Source organism: Thermobia domestica, chromosome 10 (assembly GCF_964235325.1).
Source record: "Thermobia domestica chromosome 10, izTheDome1.hap1.1, whole genome shotgun sequence".
Classification (NCBI taxonomy): Eukaryota; Metazoa; Arthropoda; class Insecta; order Zygentoma; family Lepismatidae; genus Thermobia; species Thermobia domestica.
The window spans coordinates 266,579,427-266,597,148 of record NC_137463.1 but is presented as its reverse complement, the minus strand read 5'-3'; the positions used below and the strand labels follow the sequence as shown (position 1 = coordinate 266,597,148).

Below are 17,722 nucleotides of genomic sequence, written 5' to 3'. Positions count from 1 at the left end.
GTTATAATTACAACGTAAGTTCTCGCAAATACATAATGCAGTGTTGCAAATTTTACCAATTTCATCATATCTCCAGAAAACGGTTTGAGGTGTTAAATTACCGTAAACAGTACTATGGTATTTACATTTATTGAAAAATCATACACGTGGCTGAATGTTATACTTATCTGAGCCGTTTTTTGAAATCAAACTGTTATTACTTTTATAAATTAGACAACTATCTACTTTCCCAAGACCAGGTTAATCTTTCTTTACTGATACTGCTACATGCACACAACACTTTTAATTATCTCAAGGATAGTATTAACTTCCTGCTAAGAAATGTTATTCCCAGCCCTTGTATTTCTTATAATATGCACACTTGTTTTCCACCAACTTCTACTCACACGACTGACGACTACCCTCCAACTACATTCGAAACTCCACAGACTATTCTCTTTAACAATTTTCACATGACCGCATCTCCATTACACTCTCCCCCAACACAGTTTATTTACATTCAGACTAAGTTCGAAACTCTCAGATTATTCACCATCACACAAACTTTTTGAAAAAATTCAAATTTTCAATCCCTTGTAACTTGTTCGTATTTATTCTAAACAGGTCGCATCACGATCATAGTACTAGAGACTCGGGTACTTCGAATGTGCACTGCCCCGTTCACCTTACTTCGCTGGTACTCTAGAAGCCTCCACTTGTGCGTTTATGATATTGTAGCGTCCCTAATTTAAGCATTGAACAATAAATATGATGTTGTAAGCTTTCTTTTAATATGTAAATGTGATTGATTGATTGATTGATTATGTATGAATCTCTCTCTCTCCCTCTGTATATATATATATATATATATATATATATATATATATATATATATATATATATATATATATATATATATATATATATATATATATATATATACAGTGGCGTATTTACGATTTTGTTTCGGGGAGGGCTTTGCCAACTTTCGGGGGTGGCTTTGCCTGAAAATGTGAAAATTCTGCAAGATGTTTCATATACTTTACTATAGTAAGTAAGATTTCGAGGGGGGGCTTAAGCCCGGAAGCCCCCCCTAAATACGCTACTGTATATATATATATATGTAATTTTACATAGTATCATTTCATAAAATATAACTTTCTGTTGTATTGAGACCATTGTTAATTTTATGGTATCTCAGAGTGTGTTAAACTATGTTGTTCTGTCGATAAGTTCGAAACTCTCAGATTATTCACCATCACACAAACTTTTTGAAAAAAGTCAAATTTTCAATCCCTTGTAACTTGTTCGTATTTATTCTAAACAGGTCGCATCACGATCATAGTACTAGAGACTCGGGTACTTCGAATGTGCACTGCCCCGTTCACCTTACTTCGCTGGTACTCTAGAAGCCTCCACTTGTGCGTTTATGATATTGTAGCGTCCCTAATTTAAGCATTGAACAATAAATATGATGTTGTAAGCTTTCTTTTAATATGTAAATGTGATTGATTGATTGATTGATTATGTATGAATCTCTCTCTCTCCCTCTGTATATATATATATATATATATATATATATATATATATATATATATATACAGTGGCGTATTTACGATTTTGTTTCGGGGAGGGCTTTGCCAACTTTCGGGGGTGGCTTTGCCTGAAAATGTGAAAATTCTGCAAGATGTTTCATATACTTTACTATAGTAAGTAAGATTTCGAGGGGGGGCTTAAGCCCGGAAGCCCCCCCTAAATACGCTACTGTATATATATATATATATATGTAATTTTACATAGTATCATTTCATAAAATATAACTTTCTGTTGTATTGAGACCATTGTTAATTTTATGGTATCTCAGAGTGTGTTAAACTATGTTGTTCTGTCGATACCTTGCATTGTACAAAATTCCAGCGATTTGTATCTGGTAGTTTAAAAGTTACAGAAGCATTTTGAGATAAATGGTCCACCATGTATACAATTACCTATTTTATAAAGTAGTTACAATTGAAACAAGTTTCCCTCACCACATCCAACTGAAGATAACTACTTTAAGTGTTGAAAGCTTTAATTCAAATTAGGGGACTTGAAAGAAACAACAACATAGACAGGCCCGTATCCATGAGGGTCTAGGAGGCAGGTTTGAGTCCTTATATCCTTGCTGTTGGTCCGTAGTTTATTAATAGTCCATTTGAATTTTTGCTTCTTTGAGAGAATGAAATAACCATCAACTGATTCAGAAAAATTAGAACTCAGAATATTTCATTTTCAGGAAAGAAGTAACACATAAATAATGCATACTTACTGCTGACACTCTGAAGACTTAGGCTGCTGGCCGGCCGCTGACACAGGGATACAGCATCTCCTGGTTGGCTCTTCTCCTGAGTATTTTGGATTGTTTCAGTTGACTGATTTTTAGCATTATCTGAAATCGAAAATACAAATATATTCTAGAAAAACTGAACATTCAAGTTTTTTCGGAATTATTCAGAAAATAAGAACATGAAATAGATATCGTTCCAAACTTACTCTTTTTATATATGTCTATCAACTGTATACGCATTTTATAATTACTGTAAAAGCAATTACCATAACAAAGAAATAAATGAAAAATTAAATCTTTCAGTTAATCGTCCCACGATTATGTTCTTTAAGCTGAAGGAGATGGATGATTAAGGCAAATGAACGGTGGAATGAGGATGTTGGAGGAAACAGGAGTACCTCGAGAAAACCCACGCACACGATGTTGTCCACCACAAGCTTACTTTGGCTGGGATCGAACCAGAGACCCCACTCACCAGAGGTAAGCGCTCTATCACTGAGCCGCCATGCTCGCAACAAACCATAATGTCGTCATAAGAAGATACTCTGATTTAATATTAATGTTCCGTAACCCGCCCTAAAGGTCCTGCATTCGATTCCCTGCGATATATCTGCATAAAGATGATTTTATTTATTTATTTATTTATTTATTTATTCCTAACTATTGTAGTCTTGAGGCTCAGTGAGCATGCTGTAACCTTCTTTTTTTTTCTGTTAACAATAAACACTGGCACACGAGGAAAATTTCCTTTCCTACCGAAACTTCTGCAAGGTTAGCTAATTTTCTACTTTTGGATTTCTTCATCATTTCCCTGTCAGTCCCGATTTCCCTGTAGGTTTGCATTCTCGAGGAATGTTGAAATATTGATTTAGAAGTTCCTTTTTTTTATTAATTTATTGTAATACAAATTTAAAAATCAAATAAAATGAAATATTTTACTTTAACGTCCCACGATTATGACCTGTAGCCTAAGGGAAGCAGATGATTAAAGTAAAGTGAATAATAATAGAAGAATTGGTGGGATGAGGATGTGAAAGGAAAATGAAGTACTCCAAGAAAACCCACGTATATTAAAAAATCACTAGAACTCTACCTGCCTGGTGATAGAATCAAGGACCTCACAAATACAAATTTAAGACGTTCTTTACGCATAGATAATTTGACAGCAATAACTATTATTCTTTGTACAAGCTTATAACCCGCCGTAATTACAATTGAAATAGAGCGTAACTTATTGTCTTGTGAACTCCATTAGATTAGATTAGATTAGATTAGACTTATTATTCATTCTTTGGACCATGTTCCATGTACATTTGTACAAAATGGTATAGAACTCGTCAGTACATAATTTCAACACAATATTTAAAACAAATGCACTGCTCTTGTGTTCAACAACTTGTGAAAATAGATATAGACTAAACCAATTTTACAATCTATATAACATTATATATATACATATAGACTAAATTACTATTTTAATTACTGTATATTTGTATGTACCATCTTAACTATATATAAAACTACATGAACTTACATAAATCTAGTATATACAATTGGAATTTAATTAGTTTTGGAAGTTTCAAAATTTGCTGCTAAGATATTCATTTACAGTATAAAATGTGTTTTCTAATAGCAGTTTGCGCACTGAGTTCACAAAGAAACTCTTTCCATGACTATCTTTTATGTACCCAGATAGTTTACTATACAACTTTACACCCATATAGATGTGTGATTTTCCGTATGCAGATGTTCTATGATACACAGTGGATAAGTTATCTTTTCCACATGTAAGGTAGTTGTGAGTATCACCATCTCTTTTAATATTATTTAAATGATGCCAGGTAATTTTGAGAAGTTCAAATATATATAAAGAAGGAACTGTCATCATATTCAATGATTCAAATAGTTTCTTATAGCTGGTCCGTTTCGGTGATTTAGTAATAATTCGTAAGACACATTTCTGTTGTTTAAATACATTTTGAAGCTTCATCGAAGACTCCCAGAACGCAATTTCGTATTTAACATGAGAATAGAATATGGTATAGTATAGGGATAGAATTGATTGCAGATTAAGTATTGGGACCAGAGTTCGTATTATGTACATAGCCTGGGCTTAAATTCTAACGTAACAACAGATAAACAAATCAACATAAACATGTATCAGAATTCATTCACACTTTCAAGAGTACTTTATGTCCACACACAAATTACTAGTATCAACTAATAACTTGTAGTACAGCAAATCTAAATACCATCGCGACAAATATCAATAAAAAAAAAAAAAAAAAATAAAATCCTCAAGAATCCAGTAACAGGCTTTGCAAGCATACTATTCAAATAGGCCAGTATAATATTCCTCGCCTGTAAATGTGATTCAAATAACTTCTCAAGTTACATGTAAACATTCTCTGATCTATCAGTATCTTGATAAAAGTTCTCTCCCGAGCAACATATGTTTCCTCCCTTCCGCTCGTTATTGATATAATTGATAAGAGAAAACGAAAAATAAGGAAAAGGATTCATTATTTAACGAATGCTCAGAGAGCTTCTAAGGCCAATTAAACCTATAACTATTAAGAGCCTGACATACTAAAAATAATACAAAATTTACCATTTTTCTTTTGCTTGTTTTTCATAAGTGAAAGTAGATAATGAAATGCAACTTACCACATTCATAGATAATGTTATTCTACAACAGAAAATGTGAACTTCAAGAATTTTCAGTGTTCCTATCCATAGAGATTACAGTGTTGCCAGAATAACATTTTCCCCAAAATCTAAGTTAAGGCAGCGACTAGAGGAACGAACTCAACTGCGTTTGATTAGGTATCGTGTTGTTTCGATATACTGTGAACTATTTTTTAAATAATATAATTATTTAATTTTAATAACTATGTTAAAACTATTTTGTTTATTACAAACTAAATACAACTATAAATATTATTTAAAAAGTAGTTCACAGGATACCAAGACAACACGATACGTAATCAAATGCAGTTGAGTTTGTTACTCTAGTCGCTGTCTTAACTTAAATTTTGGGGGGAAATGTTATTCTGGCAACACTGTAATATCTATGGATGGCAACACTGAAAATTCTTCAGATTCATATTTTCTGTTGTAGAATAACATTATCTATGATTGTGGTAAGTTGCATTTCATTATCTCTTTTTCACTTACGAAAAACAAGCAAAAAAAAAAAGAGGGTAAATTTTGTATTATTTTTGGTATGTCAGGTTCTTAACAATCTACAACAAGAATGGGAAATTACACGGACAAAAAACGGCCAGAGTCTATTTAAAGCTATCATTCTAGCATTTGCCTAGTAAAACTGAGGGAAAATCCTAGAAAATAGTCAGGATGACTGGCAACTAAATTCAAATCTGGGACCTCCCGCTTGAGAAGCAGGAACGATAACTACTAGTCCACGCTCATTCGAACGATTCTTTGAAGGAGGAATTTTTTTTTTCAAACTATTTATAAGTAACTATAAATGTATAATTGAACTGAAATATTAACAAGACCAAAATATCGCTACTTTTACAAAGGACAAAGACTATACAGTGGCACTAAAAATCCAACCTTGTCACTGAAGTTTTTCGGTTTCGATATCTGATTAAATTGTACAGAAAAAAATATATTTGTCACCAGGTTGATTAAAAATATAGTTAGATAAAACATATTTAAAGAGGCTAAGGATGTATATGCTATTGAAAATGGATGTACATGGTTATTGAGATGTAAATAACACTTTCAATGGCAAATTGTAAGAAGTTGGTATTCATTGCTCATTGAGGGTGTAACTTTGTGTGTGTGTGTGTGTGTGTTCAAGGAAAAATATCTGAAAATAGAAATACAGAACATGCAGCTTCCGATTTTTGGTTTTACCTCGAAGATAGTTTCAGTTATTCTAAAATGGAAGTTCAACTACTTTACAATTGTATGGAAGATAGTTTCAACTACTCTAGAGTTATATGGAAGATAGTTTCAATAGCTTCAGCTACTCTAGAATTATATGGAAGATAGTTTCAACTACTCTAGAATGATATGGAAGATAGTTTCAACTGCTCTAGAATTATATGGAAGACAGTTTCAACTACTCTAGAATTATATGGAAGATAGTTTCAGCTACTCTAGACTGATATGGAAGATAGTTTCAACTACTCTAGAATTATATGAAAGATAGTTTCAACTACTTTAGAATTATATGGAAGATAGTTTCAATTACTCTAGAATGTTATGGAATATAGTTTCAACTACTTTAAAATTATATGGAAGACAGCTTCAACTACTCTAGAATTATATGGAAGACACCTTCAACTTCTCTAGAATTATATGGAAGACAGCTTCAACTACTCTAGAATTATATGGAAGACAGCTTCAACTACTCTAAATTTGCAGGAGGATTGCTCTACCTACTGTAGACTGTATGGGAAGTAGTTTCAACTACTCTAAAATTGTATAAAAATACAAACTTCTACCTCCCCTACCTTTACTTCTTCCTTTAAAAAGCTTCCTGATTCTATCGAAAGGTGTTGGCCTCTTCATGTCTTCTTTCATCTTTGACTGCAATCTCTCATACTCCTCTCGCATTTGATTTAATTGCTCCTAGAAAAAATAACCAAAGATACGTTGAAACTGGTTACTAAATTCTCAAATGAAAATAATCATACCTCTAGATTTTAATTCTATGAAAACACATATATTTAATATAATGGTACTCAATGGAAAACAGCAGAGGGTTAAAAAAAATGAAGACAGAAATTAATTTCCTTTCCCATAAATGATTTCAGCCTTAAAGGAGTATTTTTAAGACTCAGAAGAAACACGAGCTCTGTTTTATGAAAATCGATGTTTTTTTTTTTTTTTTTTTTTTCGAGATTTATCATGAAACTTCTTTCAAAACTGCAAGTAAATTCACCTCTTATTTTATAGTGATTAGAATCTCAAGCAACGAGAAAAATTAGGAAGCTTTAAAGAAAATATGTGTCACATTTCATCAAAATTTAATAATTCTTACGACAGTTAGTCGTGGAAAATCGGATACCTATTACTTTATGTATGTGTAAACTTTCAAGTTGAATTGAATTAACCTTTGATTCATTTCTTTTTCTCTCTTCCCTTTTTTGAATTAACCAATTCTTCATTGAATTGAATTTATTGCTTTCAATGACCATTTACATTGACTGATTTCCATATGATATAGAACATATCAATGATGTGATTATACAAATATATATTTATATTATATTAAAAACATTACTACTTTTACAGTATTTCCTAGATGATACAAAAGCATGATAAAATATTTCGGTTTCCTTATAGAGAAGATATAGATATCTTTTTACAAAATATAAAAATATAATATACACAAAAATTACACTTACGACTTAGTAGAACCTAGATCAGTTTGCAAGTATTCCTCCACCCTGTAAAAGCAGTGATTTAGCAACAGAGTACGTACTGACTTTTTGAAACTTCCATGTCAGAGACTTAATTTGATTAAGCAATGAGTCAAAGAGTTGTACACCTTTATATGCAATTGTTTTCTAAAACAAAGTTGTATTATGAAGAGGAACTTGGAGATGTAACTTCGTTCTCGTATTATATCCATGTTTGTTTGAGTTCTTTTTATACAGTTCTTGTTTCTTCTGGATCAAAAATAATGTTTCGTACATATACAATGAAGGAAGTGGAAGGATATTTAGGTCTTTGAATAACGTTCTCCAAGAAGTATAATATGAAAATGAAATGAAATGAAATTTTTTAGTTTTACGCCCCACGGTTATGTCGGCTACGTTAAACGAGACGGTGATGATGAGCAATGAATGAAATGGTGGAATGAAGAAAGTGGAAGGAAACGGAAGAACCCCGAGGAAACCCACACACACGGTGTTTGTCCACCATAAAGTTCACTTGGCGGGAGCAGGGTTTGAACCTAGGACCTCATGCACCAGAGATAAACGCTCTATCAATAAGCCACCCCGGCCCCAAGTATAATATTAAGTATTGGTGATTATTCTTATCTTTCTTTTGGAGTGTAAAATAACTTTCTTAAATTCAGTAGATGAACCAAAAGGTTATTCTATATTTGACTTTGCTGTGGAACAAGTGACCTTATTAGGAAAATTACAGAAGCTAATTCATTATATAATTTTGCAATATGTTGAGACCCATTTCAACTATAAGTAATAGGCTTATTTGTGAAGCTATAAGGAAGGCACACTCCAAGCTTCATTAAAATCGAACAAACTTCACGAAAGTTGCCATGGAAGAGACAGACTCATAAATATATGTGTGTGTCAAATGGCTTGGATTCCTTTCAAAAAAAGATTAATTTGAAGAGCACGCTTTCAAATCCTCTCACGAAAATATTAATTCACGAAGATCAGATGAATGTAACTTAAAATATGAACACACTTTTAAACTAAAGAAATATAACACAATACTTTGAATCACACATGAAACGAATGATGAATGTGATAATCATACTTTCATTATTATATGTATGAAATAAGAGAGGACAGAAAAGTGGTTCAAAAACCATGTGCTTATTGTTTGACCGTCAAAATGGCGAAAAAGAACCTGTCGGACGATTTAATACGCTTCAATTTAGAAGCGGAACTGAGCGACAGTGATGGTGATCTGTTTGAAGGAGAGTTATTGGACGATTGTGAGAATGATCCAGACTATGTAGCAACAGAAATATCAGATATGTCAGTAAGTATCAGATATGTAGCATACGTTGTGCATGTTATATTTCGTTATTTTTTGTGAATTTCATACTGTAAATTTAGAACTTTCCAACATACTCATATTATTGGAATACAGAATATTATGTATAAGAAAGAATAAAGAGCAATCTCTAAACTTTCAAACGGTGCACATTGTATTAGTCTAGCGTTTCCAGATTTTGAGCTATAATTTTTTTTAAAAGGTTGCAAAAAAATCCCAGCATTCCTGGGAAAGCCCTCACTTCAGAGCTCAGCACTCAAAGTGTTAAATTTGTCATCTGTGTGTTGAGCTGAAATGACAGCTCAATTCAAGAATATATTTATCTTGAAATACTGATTCAATAAGTTGATACAAATATGTAATATTCTTACCGTCGCAATCTTAGTATTTAATCTCTAATAACGTAAAATAGTTTATAATCTTACATAATGATATTATTAACATTGATAAATAATTTTCAATCATAAAAATGTTTATACCTTTCTATTACTATTTTTGACACGTGCTACGTCATTGTATAATAGAAACGTGTGCACAGTATAGAGTGCTGTACGGTCAGCAAATAAAATCTAACCTAATCTTTAAAATTACAGATTACTCACCTGTTTGTCCCTGAAAGATTGACGCACGTCATTTCTGTTTTTCCAGCTCTCAACCAACTTTTCAACTTCGGATATTGTAAATACATTGTTCTTAAAGTCATTGATTATTTCTAACAATTCATCCTGTGCGTTCTGATGAAGGTGCTCCTGAGATTTCTTAATTGAATTGCCTAAATAAAGAAGACGGTAGGTAACAGTTATCTGTAACAACATAAATTAAAATTGCATTCTACTACATTATAATTTTACAACTACCCCGCCGTTGATGTCTGCTTTATCCTTTAGACGCCAGCCAGGATTGTTAACAAAATCGTAGACTCTCATGTTTGGGGCTCTGGTAACCCCCTACTTATCACAGAGTCATCATTCATACATCATTGGAAAGTTTATAGACTACAGATTCCAACGAGGTAACATTCGCGCAATTCCCGCTATATTCATAGAAGAAGGAGAAACAAAAAATATAAAAATATGAAAAAATTGACTTTGCGGGGCCCTGGCAACCGTTGTAGTCATCCTACGCTGACTAAATGATGCTAATGTGTAGACCAGACACTTGTGATAATAATATTAAGAAATGTTAGCCATTGCTGCAATACAAAGTGAGATAAAAATTCATAACGAAATTCCTATAAAAACGACCTGTGTGTCATTTTCGCAGGTCTATTGAAGATCTTCGCGTTGGCGGCCAAATTCATTGATTTTTACATTCTCTCGTCTCCCCCATCATAGTACCACATTCACATGCAAATCATTTTTGCTGCACACTTCATGTATAGGAACAAGAATTATGCTTCTAGACCAATTCAGTGAAAGATATCTTGTCTTATATGGAACCGTCCTGAAAATAAATGTAAATTAGCTAATTTCCTTCCCCTCCTCCCCTATAAGTAACAAGTACACATAGAGGTTATTATCATGTAGAAGACCACGTCACTGCTTCACATACCAATTTTTATGGGTGTACCACAAAAGGGGGAAGAAATGCCCCCCGAAACCTGATGAAACAAAATTGAAAAAAATAAAAGAAAATAAAGTTCAACCTCACCCTCGGCCGTGGTACCCCTTATATACATAAAATGCATACCGGCGGAAAGTTGCGTCCTTCAGGAATACATTAGTGGCAAAATCACCTTCCTACCTTAATTAGTGGCTGAGCTATTGAGGTTTAAAGCCCCGACGCAGTAGTTGCGTCAATGGGTGTTTAAAAGTTAAAGCCCTAAATAGTAAATTGAAGCCTAGCAATAGAAAATAAATACCTTCCAGCCTTCCAGCGTATGAGTTTTTTCTATCTCATACACTTAATGATTATCATGACTTTTCCTTCAGAAAAAAAAATGCATAAGAAAATTATAAGTGTATCTACTTTGTGTAGATTTTCACATTCTTATTGAGTACTATTGTATTATCATTGTTATTGTACCTCTTAACTGAATGGGTGAATACTAATAATATTGTATTTTAGTTATTAGAAATTGGAATATGCTATATTTAGCTTATTTTCTTAAATAAAGAAACGCTACGGTATTCTAAAGCAGCATTCTTTATAGTTGATAATAGTAATGATAGATAGTTTATTTGGAGTTTAGCGTCCCCTTTATCACCGAGGCTATATGAGACTCGGATCTACAGCTTAACGTTGGGTCGGAACCAGGGGCGGATCTACAAGGTAAAAACTGAATTTGGGGGGGGACAGACCCAGACTATGATAGGTACCGGCATATCACGAATTTTCAAAACTGTACAAATAATAGCATTAATTATTTTTGTCCTCAAACACTGGGGGAAGGGGCACTAGACCACCCGGCCTCGGCTAGATCCGCCACTGGTCCGAACCAATGAGCTCTCACTAGGAATCGAACCAGCGTCTTCCGTGACAATGGCGCGTACGCTAATCATATAACCACGAGGATTTTCAATATTAAATGAGCTCCTTCGTGGCTAAGTGGTTACCGGTAGCGCACGCGCCTTTGGCGATTGAGACCCAGGAGCTCATGTGGTTTGGATCCCATCTTAAACAGTAGGTTCACATCTCATACAACCTCGGTGCTGAAAGGGACATTAAACTATAATAATAATAATAATAATAATAATAATAATAATAATAATAATAATAATAATAATAATAATAATAATAATAATAATATAGTAAGGGTGAACTGTTTGTCTTCCTACTGTTTTTTAAATAAAGACAGAATAAAACTAACCTATCAAATATAAAAGGAGATAGGTTTCAACCTTTATTATTCGAGTCCACAAGGTCTCGAGGTCTCACCACAAGTATTCGAGCCTCACCATGAACATATATAAATGTACATAATTAGTTTGAACACAGATACACTTCAAGTACTAAATACAGAATGGCGCAGAAAAACGGGAAATTTTGAAGTAACGTAATTTGTACGAATAAACACAAGAAAAACGTATTTTTTTGACGAAAGTTCTTGTATATAGTGTGTCATTTATGTTTCCATTACTAAATATCACAAACTGTCTCTTTACTTCTTAAATATGGCATCGGAAAGATGTGCTCCCTTTCGAAGTTCACATTCTAATACTTTGTTATGGAAACTCCAGAATGCTCAATGTAGCATATCTCGGGGAATAGCAGTGATTTCGACTTCAATTTTCAAGGCTGAACCAATTTCTTCAAAATTATGCACCCCTGTTGTAATCGCATGAGCCCTGGCTGGCAATAGTGTCGAAATACACTTTCTGCAGCAGTCACACTCTCATCCTGGTTGTAAAACGCTCTCGCAGCGAGAGCATGTTCTGCATCACTCCAATGCTGCATGACTACTAAGTGGCAATGCGTTCACAACAATACAATTACGCATCGGTCCGAAACATGGCCGGTACTACAGTGTTGCCAACTCTAACATTCAAAATTTCCCGTTTCCCTGCGCCAGCCTGTATAAACGGTAAATTCTGAAACACCAAAACTCTCACCGTCAGAATGTAGAGAAGAAAAAAATAAACAATATTAGAGAAAGTTACAAAGTGTCCGATCCTATCTCATTTATCTCCTATACATTAAGGTAGGTTGCCATACTGCAAGAATCTTGTAGTCGTCATTAAAGTATCTTGCAACTCCATTTTTCTATTTAATGTTTACACGTTATAACTTTCTGAAAGCAAGAAAGATATCTCCATCTATGTAGCACTGCACTCTAGTGGACAAATAGTGAATCTCCTCATTAAAAACGTGTATTTTGTCGCGCTTTCCCCTCCGAGTCCAAAAGAATCGGTCGTTTCAGTAGCGGCGATGTTTTTTCTTCTTTCTTTCTTTATGTCAGGGGGAGGGCGATAGCAGATAGCAAGCAAGACGACCCAGAAAGTTGAACATGGTTTGATACCTTGCAAGATGAAAAAAATTGTTGCATGTCCCTTTCAAGAATATGTTTACATGGAGAAATATTGTAGAGTTGCAAGATTTTTTAAATGACAGCTACAAGATTCCTGCAGCATGGCAACTTAGCTTAACTGAGTTAAAATACTAGAATTTTATTTTATAGAGGGTTGATTAATTAAGATGAATACGAAGTATGTTTAAAAATATTTAGTTCCCTACACCGTTCACATGTTACCAAGGCAAGATCAGTAGGACTACAATATAACTTTTAAGTAGTCCACTTTCAGAACCCTTGAAGATATTAAATTTCATTATATCGATTCTCGGCATATTTCATGAAACAATTACTTTTATTTATTGAAAACTATAAGTATCGCTTTATACTTTTTCCTATGACTTAACCAATGTCAGTGATATATCACTATAATCTCTTACCTTGTTGCTGCATTCTTCCCTGGTTTTCTTCTGCAGTCGGTGGAGAATCAGAATTCATCCCTGCAAGATGATTCAATGGATTCTTTGGACTCAACGACGGAGACGGAGTCTTTGATTGATGTACTGGAAATCAATATATAATTTTTAATTACAACTTATCAATGTAAAACTAAAATAAATAAATAAAAAAATAAAAACATTAACTTTGTATTGTATTCAAATAATTTGTAGACAGCTCCAAAATAATTTTAGTAATCAAAGTTTTGTCTAAGTTATACGAATTTCCAATCTTTAGTATCTGTTGTACTCTTTGCAAACCCTATAATCCTTAAGTTCTATGATCTTATGTTTGATTTCAGATAATGATACTCAGCATTTATCATCTCCTTTAGCGCGTAGGATACAATCTTTCAGTTACCTTCATCTCCCTGTTGGCTTCTCACGCCCACCTGCACACCCATAAAACTGTGCCCTTTCAGTTTTGAAACCAATGAAAACTAATTAATCTACAAGTAGTTCCCCTATGAGGAGGCACATAATTTCAATTCTTAACTAACTATCTCTATGGCCTATGAAACCCGGAGGTTCAATAATGCGTTCAGAAAAGCTCTCCAATGACTTCTATCCTTAGCCAACTGGATCCAGTTTCTACTTTGGATTCCTATTTTTGCGAGATCCATCTTAATATTGTCCTCCAACCTGCGCCTAGGTCTTTCTAATGGTCGTTTTCCGATCGATCTTCCAGTCAAGACTTTAAGAGCGTTTCTTCTTTCTTCCATCCTAGCTACATGATCTGCCCACCTTAGCCTCCTAGACTTGATGACCCTAACAAACCGTATAAATTATGTAGTTCCTCGTTATGAAGTTTTCGCCATTCCCTATTCCCGTTCCTCTTCGGTCCGAATATTCGTCTCATGATTTTATTCTCAAATACTTTCAGTCTATGCTCTTCCTTTCGAGTAAGCGACCATGTTTCGGAACGATACAGAACAACAGGCATGATTATTGTTTTATATATTTTAATCTTCAAATTCCTCCACAAAATTCGCGACAACAAGAGATTTTGAACTGAATAATAACACGAATGCCCTGCTTTTAGTCGACATTTAATTCTTCGTGAATATGGTTTTCGTCTCTTAATATTGATCCTAGATATTTCAATGTATCCACTTGATGAAAAGCATTATTTGATATTTTAACGTATTCATCACTTGCCGTATTACGATCCCGACGAACTTCCATGTAATTAGTTTTGTCTGCATTTACTTCTAAAACTAAATCCTTGCAAGCGTTTAGTAAGGCCTATGCATTTCTTTCTATTGTTCTGCTATCAACCTCTATTAAATTTACATCATCAGCATACGCCATAATCTGGTCAACACCATTCAACTCTAGGCCCTGGTTGCTATCTTTGATTTTCCTTATAGCATTTCAAGACTTAATTAATTTAGTTCAACAATACAATGGATCGTATAGCATATTTACTGTATTAAATACGTAACATACATATATATGTTACGTATTTCCAATGTTACTAGCGTTTCCGAATCTTTTTTATTTACAATAGTTCAAGGTGGTCCAAAAGTCTATAATACATGCTATATGCATATGTCGACCGGATAAACATAGAAACTGTAATTGCGAGTAAGGGGTAAAAGTTTTTGGCCACATGAGAGAATTGATCGCCATCTTGAATCCAAGTCTAGTTATATATATGTGGAATTGATACTAGTAAAAGCTCAGAAGAACGATGGCATCACCACTTCGTACCTGAAAACATTAACGTGGTTTATAATCGAGATTTATGCTTTTCCTTTAAGACAAAACAGTGTTAGGGATTAAAAAAAAAAAAAAAAAAAAAATTGAAAAAACTTTGCATCAACACATTAATCACCAGGAGGAGAAATACAATGTATGGAATTAATCGAAGAATGTAACTATTTTTTAAAAAGATCGATATTTTATCTATCTTTTGTTCGAAGTTTGAAATCCACCATCAGATACGCATATATTTTAGGCACGCTCAACTCTAGCCATAGGAGGTAACTACGCGGTTTTAATTGGTTGAAGTTATTCGTTTCTCGCCACGTAGCACACATATAGCACAAATCAAACGCCACCTGCTGTCAGTCCTCGTGGCCAAGGGTGCTAGTCAACGGATTAGTAATGAAGGTCGATTTTGGCGTGGGTTCAAACCCAGCCCAAGAAAAGCTTTTTTTTTTTTAAAAATTTTCATAACACTTTTATGGTTAAAATAAGATGAAAATAATAGTCATTTGCCCTTGTACGTAGTATATAATGCATAGGTTGTGCTTTTTTCACCATTTCTCTAGAGATTTCTGATAGCCCTTATAAACAATAACGTTATAAACCAAAAAGAGAATATAAGAAGTGGGGCCCTCGTGAAGCTAGGGGTTGCATGGGGAATCGGGAAGTTAGAGAAGGGCAAACACAACTTTATTGCTAAAAAGTGATTTACTTACGTTACGAAACATAGCTGAGCGAGCGTCAGAGAGTAAAGGGAGTTAAAAGCCCCTCAGAGGTCGTTTTATTTTACCTTTGCCACCATGATAATACAACGTGACATTACGTCACACCGTGTAGTGCAACTTTGATGTAAATCTAACCTCATCCGCTTCCTTGTCACCAACTTAAAAACAGTTGGCTAGGGTAAGGCGTGAAAAAATATATGCATCAGATACGGCACTAAAGAAGTATATTTTTACATACAAAATACTTTTTTTTTTAATGAAACCTGTAAGATGACAGAGTATGTTTATTCTGAAGATGGTTTAAGAAATGTTTTTCTTGAGGACGACGTTAATAATAATAATAATAATAATAATAATAATAATAATAATAATAATAATAATAATAATATAATCTAAAACATGAGTATGCTCGTTATGATGTTGATCCTACAGTTCGTCAAAACTGAATTCCTGACAGCTTACTGTTCAATTGATGAAATCATTGACAAAATAAATTTTATTATTTTTCATTGTTCAAATGTTTCCGACGCCAAGAATTTCACAGTACTTTTCTGAATAATATTTAACATTATAACTAACCTTTGCTTACAGTGTCATCTTGCAGAAACACGAAACTTGTGTTAACATACAAATCCATATTGCTTTTGTAACTCGAACTAGGTGACGAAGATTTACATTTGCCTACTGAAAATTCAGAAAAAAGAGAGAAGGCGTTAATGGGTTAGTTTTGTTAACACAAAATACAAGAAAGAAAGGTAAGAAATAATGTATTAAAATAAAATAAAATAAAATAAAGAGAAAAAAAAAGAGAAGAAAAACGTTTCATGCACAAACCAAGAAAGGTAGTAAAACAAATAACACTTACAGTTAAAGAAACCAAAAATAGTTTGTGATTATGTTAATGTCCAACTTATACAGGGTGTTTCAAAAATGTTTCACAATATTTTGGGAACAAATTCCTCACATCACAATAAAAAAAATTAAAAAAAAAAAACGTTCATATGGGCATGTGCTCAAAAGTGGGTAGTTTCGGAGTTGTAGGGTGCCGAAAACGTGAAAAAAGTGAATTTTAAAAGTTCATAGCTCCACTACTATGGAACCTATCGTATTCGGGTGGAGGTATCACTAAGGAACTGGTACGTGAACTATCCAAATATCCATGTTTAAGAATGCTCCAGTACATGCACACCAATTTTTCGAGAGGTAGGTGGAGAGTGATCAAGTACTCCCAAACAGCCTCTCTAAAAATGATCGTGCAAGTACTGTAGGCTCTGAAAGATGGATATTTGGATAGTTCACATAGTAGTTCCTCAGTGATATCTTGACCTGACTACGATCGTTCTATAGTAGTGGAACTATGGATCTTTAAAGATCCTTTTTTAACGTTTTCGGAACCCTATAATTACGAAACTATACATTCCGACCACAGGTCCATATGAAGTTTTTTTCTTATTTTGATGTAAGGAATCTTTATACAAAATATTGTGACAAGTTAACTATATGAACAGAACATTATATAGCTGAAATAGGACTCATGCATTTGTAACTGCAAAAGTGAAATGAGAAGTACAGGACTGACAAACTCTTGTTTAGTAACGACTGGACTGTGACCTTGTAGCTTATAATAGTAACACTTTGCGCCAGTTTTGTTACCACAACGTGCTACCATAAGTCGAGCTGTAGTAGTTGATGGAGCAGCATGCATGTATTGTATCTCTAATGGGCGAGATGTTCGATTACCAAAAAGTAGCGTTACGTCATTAAATACTGAATTTGTTTTTAAGAAGAACGTTTCGACTATCTA

General features: G+C 33.7%; 1 protein-coding gene across 6 annotated transcripts in view; it reads right to left on the bottom strand.

Annotated features, from left to right (window-relative positions):
* Positions 1-17,722, bottom strand: part of stumps (DBB domain-containing protein stumps) — a 197,867-nt gene that overhangs the window by 13,677 nt on the left and 166,468 nt on the right. For 5 of the 6 annotated variants that reach the window (XM_081729527.1, XM_081729529.1, XM_081729533.1 and 2 more), the window contains 5 exons: positions 16,498-16,602; positions 13,427-13,549; positions 9,640-9,809; positions 6,793-6,910; positions 2,288-2,407 (listed from right to left, as the gene is read on the bottom strand). In XM_081729527.1, coding sequence (XP_081585653.1) covers positions 2,288-2,407; positions 6,793-6,910; positions 9,640-9,809; positions 13,427-13,549; positions 16,498-16,602 — 636 coding nt within the window. The remainder of the gene's footprint in view (positions 1-2,287; positions 2,408-6,792; positions 6,911-9,639; positions 9,810-13,426; positions 13,550-16,497; positions 16,603-17,722) is intronic. The other variant, XM_081729528.1, reaches the window with a different exon arrangement.